Source organism: Lycorma delicatula, chromosome 1 (assembly GCF_047948215.1).
Source record: "Lycorma delicatula isolate Av1 chromosome 1, ASM4794821v1, whole genome shotgun sequence".
Taxonomy (NCBI): Eukaryota; Metazoa; Arthropoda; class Insecta; order Hemiptera; family Fulgoridae; genus Lycorma; species Lycorma delicatula.
The window spans coordinates 383,929,718-383,949,278 of record NC_134455.1 but is presented as its reverse complement, the minus strand read 5'-3'; the positions used below and the strand labels follow the sequence as shown (position 1 = coordinate 383,949,278).

At 29.8% G+C, this 19,561-nt stretch overlaps 1 protein-coding gene across 5 annotated transcripts in view; it reads right to left on the bottom strand.

Moving 5' to 3' along the window:
- Positions 1-1,253: 1,253 nt before the first annotated feature.
- The window catches only part of Vps15 (vacuolar protein sorting 15), a 173,388-nt gene continuing 155,080 nt past the window's right edge, over positions 1,254-19,561 (bottom strand). For 4 of the 5 annotated variants that reach the window (XM_075353774.1, XM_075353769.1, XM_075353773.1 and 1 more), the window contains 2 exons: positions 15,375-15,550; positions 2,537-6,335 (listed from right to left, as the gene is read on the bottom strand). In XM_075353774.1, coding sequence (XP_075209889.1) covers positions 6,119-6,335; positions 15,375-15,550 — 393 coding nt within the window. In that variant the 3' untranslated portion in view covers positions 2,537-6,118. Of the gene's footprint in view, positions 1,529-2,536; positions 6,336-15,374; positions 15,551-19,561 lie in introns of those variants that run through there. The other variant, XM_075353770.1, reaches the window with a different exon arrangement.

The window sequence follows — 19,561 nt, the reverse complement described above, 5'->3', positions numbered from 1 at the left end:
GCATTTTGAATTATTAGGATTTATGAAGTTGTTTAAAGTATGAATTCGGGCCGGCAAGAGTTTTTGCATTTTCAATCAATATGTCTGAGAGAATTTGACAAATTTTTTATTATATGATTTGTGTTATTAAGTATATATACAAGGATATAAAAAAATGTATTTATCTCCAATTATTTCTTGATGATTTCGTATTTGTTTAGTTTAAAATTTCTATCATTTAGTTACAATATTAGTAGAGCAGGAAGAAAATATTTAACGGTGTAAATTTTTGTGTTTGAGAAAATGAAGTAGGAAAAATATATAATAATTATTATCTCGCCTTTTATACATATCTGCACTTTTTTAATTAGGGCAATGTCTTTTTGAAGAACTGTAAATTAATAAATTGTTGAATTTTGATTTTTAATGTTTTCAATTGATGTCAAACACTCGCCGAAACCTTAACAGTTTTATTGTTTTTGTAGTTTGGATATCATCTGTTTTTGTTTTCTGTTCATTTGTTAAAATGAAACTGTTTTTATATTTATAAAAATTCTGGTATCTGTCATGTGTTGCTAGTAACCTTTCGTCTATTGTATTGACGTATCTACTAAAAAATCAAATTTGTTCTAAAACTAAAACAAACGTTTTTGGAATTTTGTGCAAACTTTTTTTTTGCAATTAATTAATCATTAGCATCATCCACTTTTTCCCAAGTGTGATCATGCTAGTGTCCTTCTTTCATTGACTGCCCGTAATGAAATATTGCACTTATAACTTTATATTTTTTTCCGAATAGTTTGCAAGCATCATTAGACACTTTTTTAATTCTTTTTGTTTCAGTTACTTTGCGTAAACATACTGCATCGTTTTCCAATAATTTCATTTGAATGATCAACAGTTTTCTTAAATAATGAATTTCCATTCTATGTATGAAATCTGTGTTTCCATATTAAGTACATATACCTTCGACATGAGTTTTTTCACTAAAATTATGAATTAAATCTTGGAAATTTAAATTGTTATTTTTCTTTAAACTATCAGTTTTAATATCTACATGTAAAATTAAATTATTTTCTTTGTGCTCTGAAGCATACTTACAATTATCATTTGGACATATAATCGTGTATTGGATAGTGTATTCTATATTGTTCTTGAAAGGTTCAAATTTGTCAATTAAATATGTGAAAAATTCAACAGCATCTTGCTGTCGTTGAATACTGAAATTCTCATGTACAAATTTTTTTATTTCTATCATGTCTACGCTTGCTCTATTTATACATTTTTAAGTAACGTATGTAATATATGATTTTTCGGTAATTTTAGGATCTAATTCTTCAATAATGCACAATTAAACAATTTGAATGCTTAACGAGAATCAATTTTGAAGATTCGGAGCAAAATATCAACATAAATCTACTGAAAATCTTGGAGCATCAATTGTTATGCTTCAACAAGAATTCGCATAAGAAACCGAGAAGTTTTACGACCGCTTTGCAGAATGAGTGTACGAAGTACTTGGGAACGAAAATGTGGCTAATACTGCGAGCTGAAAAAAAAAATGAAAATGAGTATTGAAATCAAAATATAATTTTCCAGATGAAGTAAAGCTTTTCTAATTTTGAAATTGGACGCAAACATATTTTTATTTATTAAAATATTAGAAAAATCAAAAACTTTATTGTATTGATTTGACTAACAAAAGCTTACGATATACCAGAAAATAGTCAATTCATCTTCAATAAAGTTTTGAGAAGATTAAATTTTTAGTGTTCTCTATTATACAATATATCATGAAAGTGTTCCGAAATTGTTACTTAAGTAATCAAATGTTTATGCATTTATCAAACTTTATTTATTAAAAATAAAACCATTACAATTGTAAAATTTACAATCATATTCTGATGTTTTTTTAACCATGATATATAATACCTATTGATAACTAAAAACATGTTAAAATTATGTTATTTGCTAGAATGTATTTCATTTTATAATTATGTTATGTGTTTCAGTCTTAGATCACCAAATTGATTTTTAAAATTTTAATCAAGTTTTTACTTGAAAAAATATGAATTAGACATATACTAATGTACATATAACGTAATAAAGACCTAATTAAAAAACATTAAATATTACTCATTGTTAAAATTTAGTTATTTATTCAAAGGTAAAAACTTCAAATGATAGGTTATATTACATTGAAGCTATTGTTGAGAAGTATTGTTGTTTTGTGTTAATATTGTTAAGAATGAGAGCATCAGAATTATAATTCAGATTAGCTATTAAACTAATACTATGTAGCTGATGGTAAGTTGAAAAGATTTTACCAAATGCAGTGAAAATATTTAACTTAAAGAACAAGATTCAATTCAAGTAGAACAGCAAGAATATACTCAATCTGAAATCATGCGATTCGTTGATTGGACGACGTATTAAGTCTAGTCAATAATTAGCCATCCCGGTCGGCATGGCATTTTCACACATGCTACAAATCTCATCCACCGAAATAATACCTAACGGTGGTGCCAGAGGTTAAACATAAAAAAAAGTTAATAACTAGTCATCTGTTAATTTTTAACATTCTTATTTTTATAAAAAAACAACTTCAAAATTCTCATCAAACAAAACACTCTATCTTTATGAATGAAAGTCTTTTTTTCATTTTTTGCAAAAATTTCTTCACGCAACTATTCCGAATATGAGCTAAATCAAACCATAAATACAATTTTTCCAAATATTACGATCCCCAGCGCCACCAAATAGTTCTAATTGTAGAACAAAAATATTTACAAATTTATTTCTGTTTTATTTATTCCTTTTTTAATAAAACTAGTATAATCTCTTTTAAATTTTATTATTTCAAGTATACATTATCAAGTTTTTATATGCTACCTAGTACTATCAAGTACTGCTATGTAGCGACGAGATTCGTAATGGGTTAGGAGAAAAAAAACATTTTCAAATTAAAAAAACTTGAAATTGCAAAGATTATCAGACATTTATCAAAAAAAAACCTATATTCATTAAGAACATCTATTTCTGCAATGATATGTAGCTTTATTTCATCAAAATAATTTTTTTATATTTAAAAAATTTTCAAATGTCGATTTGTGAATTGGTAAGAGTAAACAGTCTTTGGTGTTTCCACCCTCGGACAAACTCTCGCCGATGTCATTCTACCGAACGACTTGATCTTAAAAAATAATAAAACTGGAATTCCAAAAGTGAACAATTAATAAAAACTTATTTCTTCCAACAGAAGGATTTAAAAAAAAAATAAATAAAATAAAAGCAACAGTTAAAATTGTAAATATTTATTTATGTATTATAAATATAATTTATATTTTAAAATGTTTTTTTTTTACACTATAATATTATGTATTAAGTACATGCATTCTTATTATACAATTAATTATATATGCTATTTACATTAAATATATATATGTAAAAGTATATGAGACTACTAATATTAACCCCAGCAATCTTCCTCTGGTGAACTGATATTTTATATATATATATATTTTTTTTTTCCATAAAAATGAATAATTTTTATAAGTTTTATTAGAATCCAAAACTACAAAGTCCATTCCATTTTTAATTGTAAAAATTACAACTTCAAACCCAACAAGCTCCATTTGAGTTGTGAGCAGTTTCCAATGTAACAAATCAGGTCTCCATAAAATGATGAGACAATCACTAGAATGACTTAAGTTGCAATGTATTTACGTGATGAGATTATGTCTGTGATGCCCTTCTTGTTTACATGGTATATTCAATCAGGTTAAACATTTTTACAAACTCTCATTTCTCATACGACACCCCTGGTACAATTTATGGGTTATGTTTTGTTTTAACCCAGTAGAGAAAGTTACATAATGCAAGCAAGAAAATTTCGAGTATACATTTAAAACATTCAAGATGAATATATGAAGATATAAGGCAAAATTTACAGAACCAAACTGTAAACTCTTTTACACCTATTAAAAAAGACTAATACACTAAATACACACTAGATTAAAAAGATTTCCATAATAAAATTTATCCCAAAAACACTTCATTTGTGACTGGTACTCAGATTAGATTAAAATATTATATAGCTATCGGTTGCACTTAACTATTTGAGAGAACTCATTATTGGCAAAAACTAAACTCACTGTTAACAAAAACTAAGCAGATTAGTAATTGCTGGTACATCAGTAATTCAAATACTTTGTTATCAGTTATCTGTTTTATTTTTTATTTGTGGAGACTCTTCAGGTCCTTTCAGATTTTTCTTCTTGTCAGCACAACTGTTAGGATTTAAATGTGGATATAAACAATGAAATTTAAACACGAGTTAAAAAAATATGAAATCTATGTTTTTTCAAAACACATTTTTGAATGTTTTGCATACATTTTGTGTATGAATAAATTATGTTGCTAAATATTAACAATGACTGGAAATACAAAAGATCAAAGATACATAAATCATTCAATGTTAGTTCAGTCTGTATTTTAAGCAGGGAAACTGAAAAAAGAACAAAATTCCATAAAAAATCATGCTGCCAAATGAATATATGAAATGAGAACTATGGGTTTTTATTCAATGCTAAAAGAAAATGATGCAAAAGTATTAATATTTTCTTTTGACGGGGAAAAAAATCATACCTTTCAAAAGTATGGATCATTTGGCCTATTACAGCATTCAAATATATTTTCAAAATTTCACTATTGTAGTTTTTAAATTACACTAATTAAAAAATCTGAACAAAAAACCTGCCAATTTTCTGTACTTTAATCTAACAATAAAAGATAATTTGAGCTCACAAAAGTTCCATTAATTCTTTTTAAATTGTTATTATTAGTATATTGTTATTTTATTTATTTGGCTTTATCATAGTCATTTCAATGTTATTTCATATATTTTTTAGTATTATGTATTAATATGAACTATTATCACATCCTACATATAGTTACAGTGTATTATGTGTAATGTAATTAAGGTACAGACTTATCTTTAAGTATGATTAAGCAAAAATTGGTTCAAGGTACCCTTTATACATCTAGACAAAAATGTTGGAGCAGCTCTTTTTCCTTATCCATGGAGCAGCACATTCCTATCCATTCTTCACATGATCTACATAAAATATAATTACGTACTAATCTTAATAAAATATTTATCTATTTATTGATATCCAGTAATCCCTTAAAAAAATCTTCAGCTTCTGTTGCACAAGAAATAATATCATGAAAATTCGTAATTATCTGATAGTATCAATCCTTCACCATGGATTTAACAGATTAAATTTGTCCACTAATAAAAAAACAAGATTTATGAATGATTCTTGCGGGGGCCAAAGTAAAAAAATAATTTTGGTGAAGATGCGAAGTAAATGGCTTGTACCTTCAATTCCTGAGAATAATAATATAACCAGTATAAGGTACTCATTTACCCGTATAAATGGATGTTTTTGGATTAATTTAATGAGATTTTCAACTGCAAAACCAGACATACATAGGAAGAAATAATAAAGGAACATTCAACATTTATAGAAGTAGAGAATAATTGTAATATCTAGAACTAAAAAAAAACAAAGTCGATGAATACTTCAAACTGAATAGTACATACATTTTAAGCTCTTACTTGGCAAAAAATTTATTTTAACCCTATCAAATGAAAATGTTAAAAATATTTCAAGAGAGATAGTATATTATACCAATAACTGAACAAGTCAAAGAAGAAATTTAACACATCAAAGAAACTTTTCCCAGAAAGACAAACAGAACCTGAACTATACGCAATTTAAAATGTATCTAAACATTAACCATATGAAAAAACACACAAATATAAGTATGTGTGTGTGTGTATATATATATATATATATATATACACATAAACGTTTTATATAATAAATATATATATATTTTTTAAATTGTGAAGAGAAGATTATGAGTTTTTACACCTTCTGAAAAATACTTCTGTTGGAGGTTGCTGGGTTTGATCTTAGTAGACGTATATTTAATTATAGCATTTACAATTATTACAATTTTTATAACAGTTAAGAAAGACAAGAGGCACTTATAAATAAATTATATATTTTTTTATATTATGCAGTAATTAACTTAAGATATATTATGACCATTAAACAGTAATCTCACTTCACTTCCACACTTTTATAACGCCATCACGTGATCCAGTTAATAGAAAACACTGGGATGCATGACAAAGTGCTATATCAGAAATGGTATCATGGTGTCCAGTAGGTGGAGGGTCAGGTCCTGCTCTTGGCAGTTCCTCACTATTTCCTCCGCTACGACTAGAACCAACTCTCGATTGTACTTCTTGAACTATGTTGGTTCCATCTACAAGTCTTGACCTAAAGGTAAAATTATAATATTATAGAATGAAATTTGCAATAGTAATTGTTATAGAATATAAAGTTCTTTTTTTTTCTTTTCTTTCATTATAATTTACTTGAAGAAAACCTGTAGGGTTATGGAAATTACACACACAAAATTTCCTGTTTTAGTAATTCAATTTTAACAATCTATGATATCATTAATCCTAGAATGTTAAGCCGTTGTGATTTTTCTAAGCCAAATCATATTTTAATAACAGTTTGTGTTTCTATTTTTTTTCACTCCCTACCCTACCTAGGTTAGTGCATTGTAAGAACAGTTATATTTGCTCAGTTAAGTTTTTATTTGCTCACAGCAACCCTGTTTTGTGTTTTTCACAATGGAATACCATTAATGTACCTTTTTCAGTATTTTGTGAGTTTTACAACATACCAGTAATGTAACTTTTATACAACAAATATTATTTGTTTTATGTACAGTTTTTTCTGGCTTTTTTAATAGTTTTAAGTGTAAAATGTTAATAGTGCAAAAATTTTTAACAGTTTTCAGAATTTCAAATTGGCATTATTTTTATTTTCCAAAACGTAAAATAATATCAGGTTTTTTGTAAAGAATCTGTCTTTTACAATAAAATTACACTCATCTGCAATAGAAAAAATAATTTTTTATGATGAAAGTGATATTGATCATGGTAGTGGTAGTAAGGAAGAGGATGGCATTTTTGCTTCTTCTGATACTGATAATTACAAGTCATCATGTGAAGAAATTTCTTCTGATGAGTATGAAATTTGCCCTAAGAAAAAGAGTAAAGTATCAAGGATTCTTAAATTTAAAGGAAAACCTAGAAACCCACGAAGAATCTGGACCACAGAATACATCATCTCAAGTCCCTGATCGTACTGATTCTATTGCATCTGTTCCTGGTCTTGCTAATGCCTGAGCTGTAAGCAGTTCCTCAGTTCCTGCAGCTGCCCCTGCTTCTGTTGATACTTCTGTTTCGACTAGCACTCCACTTCAGCAAATGGCACATGTGTTCCTCGGATTATAAAAGATGAAAACATGTATTCCTGGATGAAAGAACCTCCTTCCAATACTACAAGAGCTGTGGCAAGGAAGGGTCAATGTCCAAAAGGTAATACTTAATTTTATAGTTTCTAACTTTGCAATCACTTCATTTGCATAAGTTTGAAGGCATTATAAATTATAAAAACTACAACCCATACCAATGCCAAACATTAAATAAACCGAGCAACTAAAGCTCTCTGCAATTCTCAGTTGGTCTAACTCTCTTGAAATTAAGGTAATATTATTAGGCTTTATCATTTTTAGTGCCACTCACAAAGACAATGACTTAAATGCAACAGAAATGTCTGGCCTTGCAAAAAGTGATCTTTTATAAAAAAAAGTCCCTTCAAGATGTACAACTCCAAGAAACCCGCAAAATATGGGCTTAAGATAATTATGATATGTGATGTTGGGTCTAAATATATGCTAATTGCTGAATCCTATTTAGGTAAACATTCCACTCAAAGAGGAATACCTATTAGCGAGCAATTTGTGAAAAAATTAACAACATCCTTTCACGAATCAAACAGGAACTTAACGATGGACAATTGGTTTACAAGTATTCTGCTAGTTAATCAGTTGAAAGAAACCTCTCTACGCTGAATAATGTAACAGTTATTCGCACACTTAGACTAGATAAACCAGAAACTCCACTATTTGTGGTTGTAAAAAAGGAAAGCGCGCTAGAGATACAAAATTAATAAGATATGTTATTAAGTACCTGTCGATCACACCAGAGAAAATGCCTGAACTACATTTCTTGCTTATGAAAAGTGACTGTTATTTCCTAACATTCATCATTAGTTTGTTTTTTCTTTTGTAGTGAGAATTCTTCTATCCTTCACAATTCTTTTCTATCTTTTTGTTGACTGAAATCATGTAACTGAGTATGGACTATAATAGTACTGTTGTTTATAAGATAGTTAATAACATGATACATAAGACATGATACTTAGTCTCAAATAGAAAGTCAAGATTGCCATCAATATTAATGGAAATTTTTTCCTACACATCTCCTTTCTAACCTCATTGTTAATTAAAATTATGAAACTACATACATATTCTTATGAAAACAGTTGACAAAATTTTTTCTTGTCTACAGAAAGCCAAAGTAGCCATTATTATTTTTAAATAGTTACCATATTAAAACGAACAATTAGAACATTTTTTTTAAATTTTAAGCACCAGAGAAAAAAATTTTCATCTTAAATGTATTTACATTAATTTTTTATGTAGCTTATTATCCCTAGAATGATGTGTCTTAGAATAGTAACGTTATTGACACCTGTCGATCACCTGTCATGTTATTAAGTGCTGTCGATTTTTGTCAGCAAAAGTAAAATCAACTAAAGTTGTATGCCTGATGTCAAGAATGTATGAAAGCAAAGTAACTGGAAAGCTGCAATTATTCAAAATTAAATGAGACAAAGGTCAACAGCTTTGACCGAATGTGTAGCATCATGTTATGATGCTAAGAGAAACTTGAGAGTTTTTCTCTCAAGAAAAAATAAGAGGTGATCTTTTGTGTTTATTTTCTGGGATGTTAAACATGACAACTATTAATGCTTACGCTTATGTTATTTTAAATAGAAAAATGAGTAAGAGGAGGCAATACAATGACCAGAAAAGCTTTCAAGGAGTAGTTTATACAACAGACTAGTGTATATTAAGGAAATGGCTAGAAGAACGGCTTAACAAATATCCCTACATCAGCTGGGAAGAATATTATACTAATCAGTTCTGAAGAGAAAAGGAGAACCTCGGCCAGAAGCTGTAACTGAGAAAAAGAGAACATTTGCTGTTTTTGCTTTCTCAAAAAGGAGGAATGACTACAAACTATGGTGTTAAATGTTCGAAGCCATTTTGCTTAGACTATTATGGAAAAATATACAAAGACTGTACTGAAAACCAGTAAAGCTAGCCCATCACGCTGCAAGATTCAGTGAACAGAGGATTTTATTTTAGGGCTTATTCAAAAAAGTTTGTTATGTTTTCTAAAATATTTTTTCCATTTCGATTTTAACGAATTTTTTAATTTTTTTTCTTTTTTGATGACTTTATATATTATATTTATATCATTATAAGAATCTTTTTATATTGTCTTAAATGTTTTAAATAACAGATAATAAACAATAGAAATTATAAAAAAATAGCACCACTTGCAAGTATGTTACTTGTAAACCAAAACTATAATGTTTTTTATTTTGTCATAAAAATTACTAATGCATACCAATAACGTTACTATTCTACGGAACACCATTCTAGGGTTAATAATAAACTACATAAAAAATTAATGTAAATACATTTAAGATGAAAATTTTTTCTCTACGCTTAAAATTTAAAAAAAATGTTCTAATTGTTCGTTTTAATATGGCAACTATTTAAAAATAATAATGGCTACTTTGGCTTTCTGTAGACAAGAAAAAATTTTGTCAACTGTTTTTATAAGAATATGTATGTAGTTTCATAATTTTAATTAACAACGGGGTTAGAAAGGAGATGTGTAGGAAAAAATTTCCATTAATATTGATGGCAATCTTGACTTTCTGTTTTAGACTAAGTATCATCACTTCACATACAGAAAATGCCTGAACTATACAGACAACTACATTTCTTGCTTATGAGAATGACTGTTATTTCCTAACATTCATCATTAGTTTGTTTTTTCTTTTGTTGTGAGAATTCTTCTATCCTTCACAATCCTTTTTCTATTTCTTGTAACTGAGTGTGGACTATAATAGTACTGTTGTTTATAAGACAGTTCATTTAAAAAAAATTCTTCTTTTTTAATATATTTATATATGAGGGAGGTTCAATAATCGATTAAAAAAATTTATGTAGAAAAAAAATGATTCATTCAATGGTAATGAAACTTTTTGAGGGTCAAGTTGGCAACTTTGGGAACACATTAATCAGCTGTTCATAATTAATCTCTTTTGTTGATTTCAGAATGTCAGCTACACTTGAAACATGTACACCAGAAGAGCAATGTTCGGTGATAAGATTTTTGCCATCAGAAGGTGTGAAACCGGTGGAAATTTACTCAAGAATGTTGAAACAGTATGGTGAAAAGTGGTTATATCACAGTAAAATGGGTGGAACAGTTTAATTTGGCCAGAACAAGTGTGACATCTCCCATCATTCTGGAAGACCGGCTAATGTTTCGACTACTGTGCTGCAAAATTGCAAAAAAATATGATCTTATCCATGAAGACAAGCAAGTAAAAATTCCCAAACTGCTAGTTTGTGTAATATTAGTGTTGGAATTGTGCTTTAATCATTCACGATGTACTGAATTATCACAAACCATTTGAGGTGGGTTCCAAGAGAGTTGACTCAAGCCCATAAAGACATCTGGACATCTTGGATTTCTTTGAGCTCAAAGAATGGTTTGAAGCAGAAGGTAATGACTTTATAGATCGTATAAAAACCTGTGGTGAAATGTGGATACAATTTCAAGCCTGAATCCAAACAGCAAAGTCGTGAGTGGAAACATCCGGATTCGCCCACCAAAAAAAATTCAAAACTCACATGTCAGCCGATAAAGTGATGTTGATGGTCTTCTGGGACTTGCAAGGCTCAATTTAGTGACTATTTAGAACAACAACATACTGTGAACAGAGAGTACTATTCTAACAATAAGGTGAGACCTGCAATAAGGCGAAAATGTCAGGGTGCTCTCTCAGAAGGTGTGATTCTCTTGCATGACAATGCATGCGCCTATATTGCTCAGAGAACAGGAGAAATGTTCGAGAAGTTGGGTTGGAAAGTGTTGCCACATCCTTTTTACAGCCCAGACCTCGTCCCTTTGATTTTCATTTGTTCGGCCTGCTCAACCACTTTTTATGTGGCAAGAAGTCTGATGACAATGAAGCAATTAAAAAAGCAGTACACGAATGGTTTTAACAGCAAGGTAAAGACTTCTATGCTGCAGGAATCAGAAAGCTCACAGAACGGTGGGACAATTGTCTAAATGTTGTTGGAGACCATTTGAAAAGTAGTGTAAATTTCACTGTCACAGAATAAATCATTATTTCTCTACATCAATTTCTCTTGTTAATTACCGAACGATCCTAATAATTAATATTTTATATAACTATTAGTAAAGTTATGGAATGTCGTGAACACAATTAAATAGTGTATTTATACAGGTACTTTTCCATAATTCCAAAACATTTTCTTCAAATAAATTTTAACTCTCAAGAATAATACAGAAAAGAAATCTTTTCACCCGTGTTCAATATGGTAAAAATTAATATTTTCCATTAACAACTGGCTTTTAATATATAATTATTTCAAGCCGGCTCTTTTCTTTCATGTTGAAAACTAGTAAATTTATATCTTTATCAGTTATTTTAAGGCAGTAATCAGTAATTGCCTGGACAAGGCACTACATTACCATGCTCTGAGGTAATAATCGAGTTGGCTGCCCCCTTCCTTCGTTCTCTTTTTTTAGGATGAATACCATGGAAATTGGGTCAGCTGCTGCCCTGGTCCTGTATGTATTATGCTGACTGCAATGTTACAGCTCAGGGAAGCTGACTGCTTAATTTTCAAAGGCAGATGCCTGTAGAACTGTTCAAGAACTCTTTTTCCTATTTTGATGTTGTACAACAAGCCAAACTAGTGGATGAAGTTCATACAGAGTAAAGCAGGGCTTGTTACTTTTATAAATGTTTCCAACATTAATATTGGGATGGAGGTGATATGAGATATGGATTTTTTTATGTCATTTTTGAATCAAAATAATTTATGTAGTGGCATTACTTATGTTTACCAAAAATATATCCTTTTCATGGATTTTAATAAGTATCAGACAACAGTTACAGAAAAAGTGCTTTAAAAAATAATATGTGCCCCATGTCAACATTTGGAACTGGTGACAGGGAATACAGGTATAAGGAATTGATCTCATTTGCAATATGTTCAACCACTGCTCAGAAAAATTAATAATTAGTCAAGTACTTTTTTCATCCCTTTACAGAGCAGACTTTACATCTTCTGTGGTGGATTTTTATGTCACAGGATAAAAAGAAGCTTAATTTTAGTATTTCCTTGTACAAAGTACAAGGAAGTATTATAATCGTGAAAAATTTTGGTTTTCAGATTTCAATGGAAATATCCATTTTGACCATCCCAGAATCCATTTTGATTAGTTTCGGCGTGACGTCTATATGTACATATGTATTTTCATTGGTTCCAGAATTATCGGTAAATAAAATTTTAATTAATGAAATATTTCGATCTTACAAGGGGAAGGCACATCGGTTCAAATCAGACTTTATTTTCTTTTTTTTTAAATTTAAATATATGATTTATTAATAATTATTAACCTCCGATTGTAAAAAGATGTTTACAATAAATAATTCAATAAAAAAAAAAAAATGAAAATAAATCAGAAGTTATTAGTGAAATAAAATTTTATGTACTTTTAAAAACGTGTATATATAATTTAATAGGCCATAAAGGAAGTTATGTGGTGTCCATATCAGATTTTTTTTAATATGATAAACCATATGACCCTTACTTATACCTTGTACATTTAATTATCAATTGATTTCTGTAACATTTTAACCATAAATTCTTTTTTTATTCATTTACTATTAGAATTTTCCAAAATTCCTCAATTTTATACCACGACACATTAATTTATATTATTAAAAGCTCAAATAAATTATCTCATTAGATGATAAAGACACGTAATTTCTTTCTTAATAACAAAGTAAAAGATAGAAGATGCAAGAATGAAAGTAATATTTCATTTTTCACGGAGCAACTAAAATTTTTGTACTCTGTCTCGTATTTTCATTCTTTTCCAAACTTGTCAACAGAACAATTTCATATTTCTTTACATCTATTTACATTGCCCATCTTCTCATTACCCCCCATACTACCAACTACTGGGATGGGTAAACATTTTTTGACTCAAAACTATGTTCTTTGTTCAACTGTAACTTCCGAACAAATTTTTAAGATTTCAATGCAATTTTCTCAAATAATCTGTTATTTCCTAAGGAAGGATTTTAAATATCCAAAATTGTGTACTGCTTTTGATGTTGTTAGTTTTTAATGGGATTGAATTTTGATGAAGCTCCCTATATGAATATAGTAGTCGGTCATGTTGCCAGTTTCAGTTTTCGTCTTTGCTGGAAGGATTCTTTCATCCATGTGAGTAAGGCAACATGGCCTTGGTAGCTTGGGGTTTTATAATGTTTAATTTTTTAACAATCCTATTTATCTATCTTGCAGCTCCCATATGTTTTTCTTATTAACCCATCATTAAATAACAGTGTTCTCATCCATGCTTTTTCAGTATTCACCAAGGTTTATTTATGGATGTCATCTAACATAGTAATAAAAGAAATTTTTTATAACTTTTCTCCAATCATTTTAAACAATAAAATTGTTAGAAAAACCAACATATACTTTTATACCAACATATGTACTCTTTCTGTACATTACCTGGATAATTTTTTTTACATGTTTTTGGTTCTTATTTCCACATGTTATTTATTTATTATGTTGCTACATTAAATAAACACAAAAAAAATTAATTGGTACAACATTTCAGAATATAAATATTAGAACTACCAAAAGAAGTTACTTATGTAGAGTGTAAAAATCAAAATAATCTTAAGACTTGGCACTGGCATTGGTATTGGTATTTTCTAAACAGAGACTATCTGAATTTTTTAATTATCAGTTAATTTCAAAATAAAGTTAGTAAAAACTTAATAAAATATTAATTTATTAATTATAATTAATAAATTAACTACAACACATTAAAAGAAGGTAGGATTATCAGAAATCTACAAAGAGAAAAAAAAATTAGCTAAACCTATTTAAATTTGCCACTTCTAAATAATTTTCTTCATTATGCAGGCAGTGATTCAATTCATTTTTTACACCTGGCAAGTTGATCCTGAATAATATTAAACTTACCTTCAATTTCCTTTGAATATCAGAAAATACTGCTTCAAAACCAATCTGTCAGTTTCAATTGAATTTTGGAAGCAAAACAAAATCATTATGGGCTAGGTTTGACTAATGGAAAGGATAGGGAATGAGTAACATATTGCAGTGGATCAAATACAACTTCTTTTAAGAAACATATGAGTAGGTATGTAGAAAACACAATGAAAGAGCCAACTGCAGTTAAACCAGTTTTTTGTAACAGATTTTCTCAAGGGTATCTCACATCACAATAAAATTCAGAGACACCTAATTAAGAGAGATAAATTCAGCGGAAACAATTTATTTAACATCAACAAAAGTAAATTATGTTTTCTGTTAAACTTTTGTGAGCTAGCCTAGCTCTCATTAGTTTTGATAAGGATGGATTATATCTCAGTTTTTGAATTTTAACCATAAATACTACTCTTTTCGTGTACTGCTCTTAAAGATGAAAGATGGATCAAAATCAGTTTAGTCAAAAGAGTCATGGCACATGTCCATACATCAGTACTTTTAATTTTTTATCAAAAGCCACGGGATAAACTTAGCAGTATGCAAAGCATGTTGAACATTTTTAATGGGTTTCTGCTCACTTCTATAACTGATCTAAATGCTATTTTTAATTTTATTTGTATTAGGCAAATGTGATCATAATTGAATTTCCCAGATTTTTTCAACATTTTCTACCATTTAGCTGGTACTTGGTCACACTGAATACAGATCATCTACAACAAAAATTTGATTAGCCTGTGAAATAAACAGGTCATTTAAATATTAGATCCCTGATATCTGCCAAACCCATGAAATGCTTCATCATGGTTTTGGCAGATATCAGGGATCTAATATTTAAATGACTTGTTTATTTCACAGGCTAATCAAATTTTTATAGGAGGTCAATTCGCATAATATCTCATTCAAAAAATTGGACACAAATATTTATCTGAAAAATTTATGATAATATCTGATATATAACAATAGAATTTAAATTTTAACTGATCTATAGTTAAAAGTCAAATGAACTAAACATAAGTACTTACTTATAAGAGAATGATGTTTGTCCAGGAGTATCACTACCACCATGAATAGCCATGTATGATTCATTAGGTGAATCTAAAACCCAATATCGAACCCTGTGATCTGTTCCACCTGATAATAAAAATGGAGTTCTGTCTACATTTGCAGCATATAGTGCAAACATACTTTGATCGTTCAGCTGTTAACAAAATTCATAAAAGTAGTCAATGAGGGAATAATTGATATATGAAGAATCAATATTAAGAGTTTTAACCACTAAGTGATTCTGATCAGAAAGATGAAAGATAAAAACAACAAATGCTCAATACAGATTTAAGTAAACTCTTCATTTGTTTATTACAAGCTGAAAATTAAATTAACTCAATCCATGAACATTTAAAATAAAAAATGGGCTGATATTAAACAAATTTTATTGAATTCAAAAAACACATGAAAAAAATAACACATACGTAAATAACAATGAACAAAATGAAAATATCTCTACAGGCATAAATTTAAGATTCTGCAATTTAATCTCAGAAATAGCTGTATAATACTACCTATGCGATGATTTGATTGGAATAAAATGAGTAATTTGTATATGTTTTAATTAATGTGTATGCAAGGCTACAAGCTCCATTTGTTAATTGTCTATTGCAAAAAAATAATTATAAAGATCTGTGTGTAAACTTTGGTATAAAAATGAGCAATAGAATTTGAGAACATTGTGATAACAAATTTTGGGTGAAAAATCAACAGAACTGCTACTGAAACATTGGAGCTATTGAAAGTGGAAATGATGTGGATGCAAAGGCCACTAATGGCCTTAGTAGTAGAAAAGCAAATGGTGTGAATGTGAAGATGTGATTGATGATCCCAGAAGAGAACAGCAAAAAAAAAAAAAAAAAAAAAAATTATGGAAACAAATGTGAAGACAATACAGCAAGCGTGGTACATCTGAAAAACAATTAAGTATGTGATTAATGGCAGATGAAAACATTGATGATGCTGAAAAAATTATGAAATTTTGCTTGAACAAAAGATTGGAATTGTGACTGATAATAAGAAAGTTAATGGCCAAAAATCAATTACTGAATTATATCATCCTTAGTTTCTTATGATTTCTGGTTGTTCTCATAACTAGACTTTGCTAAAAAGACAAAGATTTTCTGTTTTCTGATATCCAGTGGTATGTAACAAAAAATCAGAATATTCTGCAATGAATTCCCACTTTCAGAGACAGGAACACAGTCTAAAGTAGAGTATAGATGTCAAGGAATTTGTAATTTGAAGGTGACAGAAGTCACTAAAAACAGTTTCAATCTTATGTTTTTTTGCAGATAAATTCTGGGAATTAAGTTGTCACTCATCAATGATTTACATGAAGAAGAACTATCTTTTATATATGCTTTAAAGAGAACATGTTTATAAAGAGCATACTATACATCAGTAGTGTGCTTTCATTTTGTTAAGTATAACTGTTTTGTAGGATGTGTACTCATGTACTGAATAACAAAATTAAAAAATCAAGAAATTTGAAATTAGATATAAAGACACAAATAACAAATGTAGTATTGTCCATTTTTGCATCTAACCTGAAAAATCTGCTGTGTACAATATTTTTTTTCTTATTATTTTATAGTTAAATTATATAGCCAATATATATTTTTTTAAATTTACTGTAATAAATTTAATGATTTTTAAAATTACAATACATCAAAACACAAATTATTCAGATATACAATTTCATTAATATTAATATTATTTATCAGACTTGTAGAATTTTATTTGCTAATTTTAGTTTTACAAACTACAATCTGCAATGTACGTTTTGAATTGACAACAAAAGTTTTAATTTCTTATGATTCTTTTGTATGCGAGCTATATTCCCTGAAATACATTACTATAAATAGCTTAGTTTTTCTGTATGTACTGAATATGGAAAAAATTATGACAATAGCTGGATATTAGCATGTATTAATAGAATCATTTTGTGTCAAGTCAAGCCATTCACAACCCGAGTGACTAGGATTTTCATGAAATTTGGTTTGAATTAACTGTTGATAGAGTTTGAGAAAATACTGAATTTCAGATCTCATTAACAATTTTGTTTTCAGAGCCCTTCAAATCTGCTGGAAAATGGCAAATTTTGACTTGCGGCAATAATGTTAGGTCAACAGAACTTTGTTATTTATTAAGATAGAATGAGAAGTTGTTGTTGGTCTGTAGTTAGTACCTAATAAAACCTCTGTAGTAGAGTTGGTTGGGAGAAGAAGACTGCGAGAAATGCAAATTAATGTTGCTGGGACCAGTATTCCCACATCGGGAAGCGTTAAGTACCTCGGCGTGTGGTTGGAGAGGAGCTGAAACTCTGAAACTACAACGCCCACTTTCAGCAGACCTTGGCATATGTTCAGACAGTTGTTGATAATCTCGGTAAGCTTATGTGTAACCACAGAGGTCCTTGTGCCTCTAGACGATGTATAATACTGACAGTGGCTTCTTCAATCATATTTTATGCTGTCCCTGCATGTGGTAGAAGCTCTTGAAAAGAAAAGGAATATAGATAAAATATCATCGCTTCAAAGATGTGCTGCATTGAACATTGCGGCCACATACCGCACGGTTTCGCAAAATGCTACTGAGGTCATCTCCATCATTCCACCAATCCGGCTGTGAGCATTGATGCTCCAGCAGGTTTATCTTGGTATGACAAAGACCAAGGCTAAGGACTTACTTCTGGCCAAGTGGCAGGAGGCCTGGAACACCTCATCTACTGGTAGATGGACACGTAAATTAATTCTGAGAATAGATGTATAGTTAGGTGCAGAGAGGACTGGGTGAGGTAGGTTTCTATATAACGCAGCTCCTTTCTGGACATGGTGAGTTTGAAGTCTACCTGCATCGCTTTGGCAGGAGAGCATCTCCTCTATGCAGGTACTGCGATCTTGAAGATACTGTTGAGTACACCGTCTACCAATGCCAGCGGTGGGATGTAGTCAGACAAGATGTCGGGTTAAGCTGACTTTCTTCGGAAGAAACAGTTCCACACATGTTGGTAGGAAGAGCGGAATGGGACAAGGTAGTACACCTAGCAACAAGTATCCTGAAAACTAAAGCAAGAGAAGCTAGAGAATCGGATAGAGCCTGATTTAGGACCCAGATCAGTAAGAGGTCTGAAGATCACCCATCAAGGAATCACAGTTGCATACAAAAGACCTGAGACTGAGGCGAAGAAAGTGAAGGGGTGAAGGACAGCCCGCTGTGGAGCCGTTGTACGTTTGACTGCAGGACCGATCCCGGAGGAGGAGAAACAGTGAGATAGGAATTTTAGTCAGTAGCATGCGGGTACACATAGGTTCTTAATAACATCTAGCCGAACCTGTGCCAGTCTGACACTCCCCAATTTATGGGGGTGCGTAAATGGCATTTCTCAGACTCATCTATAACAAAAAAAAAAATAATAGTAGAATGATAAACTTGGACTTATTTCATGATCAAATGATGAATTTGAGGTCATCGGCCTTTGACTTTTGACCTTGAATTCAGAAAAATCAGGTCTTCCATTTTTTTTTAAGAAAAATATATTTTATTCATCATTATATTATAAAACAGCTGTGCAAATTTGAAACTGGGACTGCATTGGGATTAAGGGGAAAAAGTAAAATGTGTATCAATGTTTAAACAAAAAAACCTTTTTTGTCAGGTTTTGAGGTGGCAAATACTTAAATTTTTGTTGGCTGAACTTGCAAAATCATATAGAATGACTTGGAAAGAGAAACTAAAAATAATGAAGCAATATGTTGCTCATTTGTTTTGTCTAGTAATAAGAAACTCAACTCAATCAAATGACCAATGATTATGTAATGCGATGACTCAGTGTAATTAATATAAATCTAAAGACAAAAAGTATTGAAGCTTACTATATCATCAGTTTAGTCATAGTCTGAGTCCATTGTTTTAGTGTAAACAATATTAAATATGATCTAAAATATGTGATTTATTTGTGGAATAACATGATGTAAGAAAGCATGAGCACTGCATTAATATGCCTGCCCTGAAGTCAAGATATTCAGTGTTCGTTTACTGATTGCTAAGCATTGGTTTAGTTACTTAGTTTTTTTCTTAATGTTAGGTTCTTTTTACAATAATAAATGCAATCTATTTCAAGTAGGTCATAATAATGTTATTATGAATTTAAGAAAAGTGT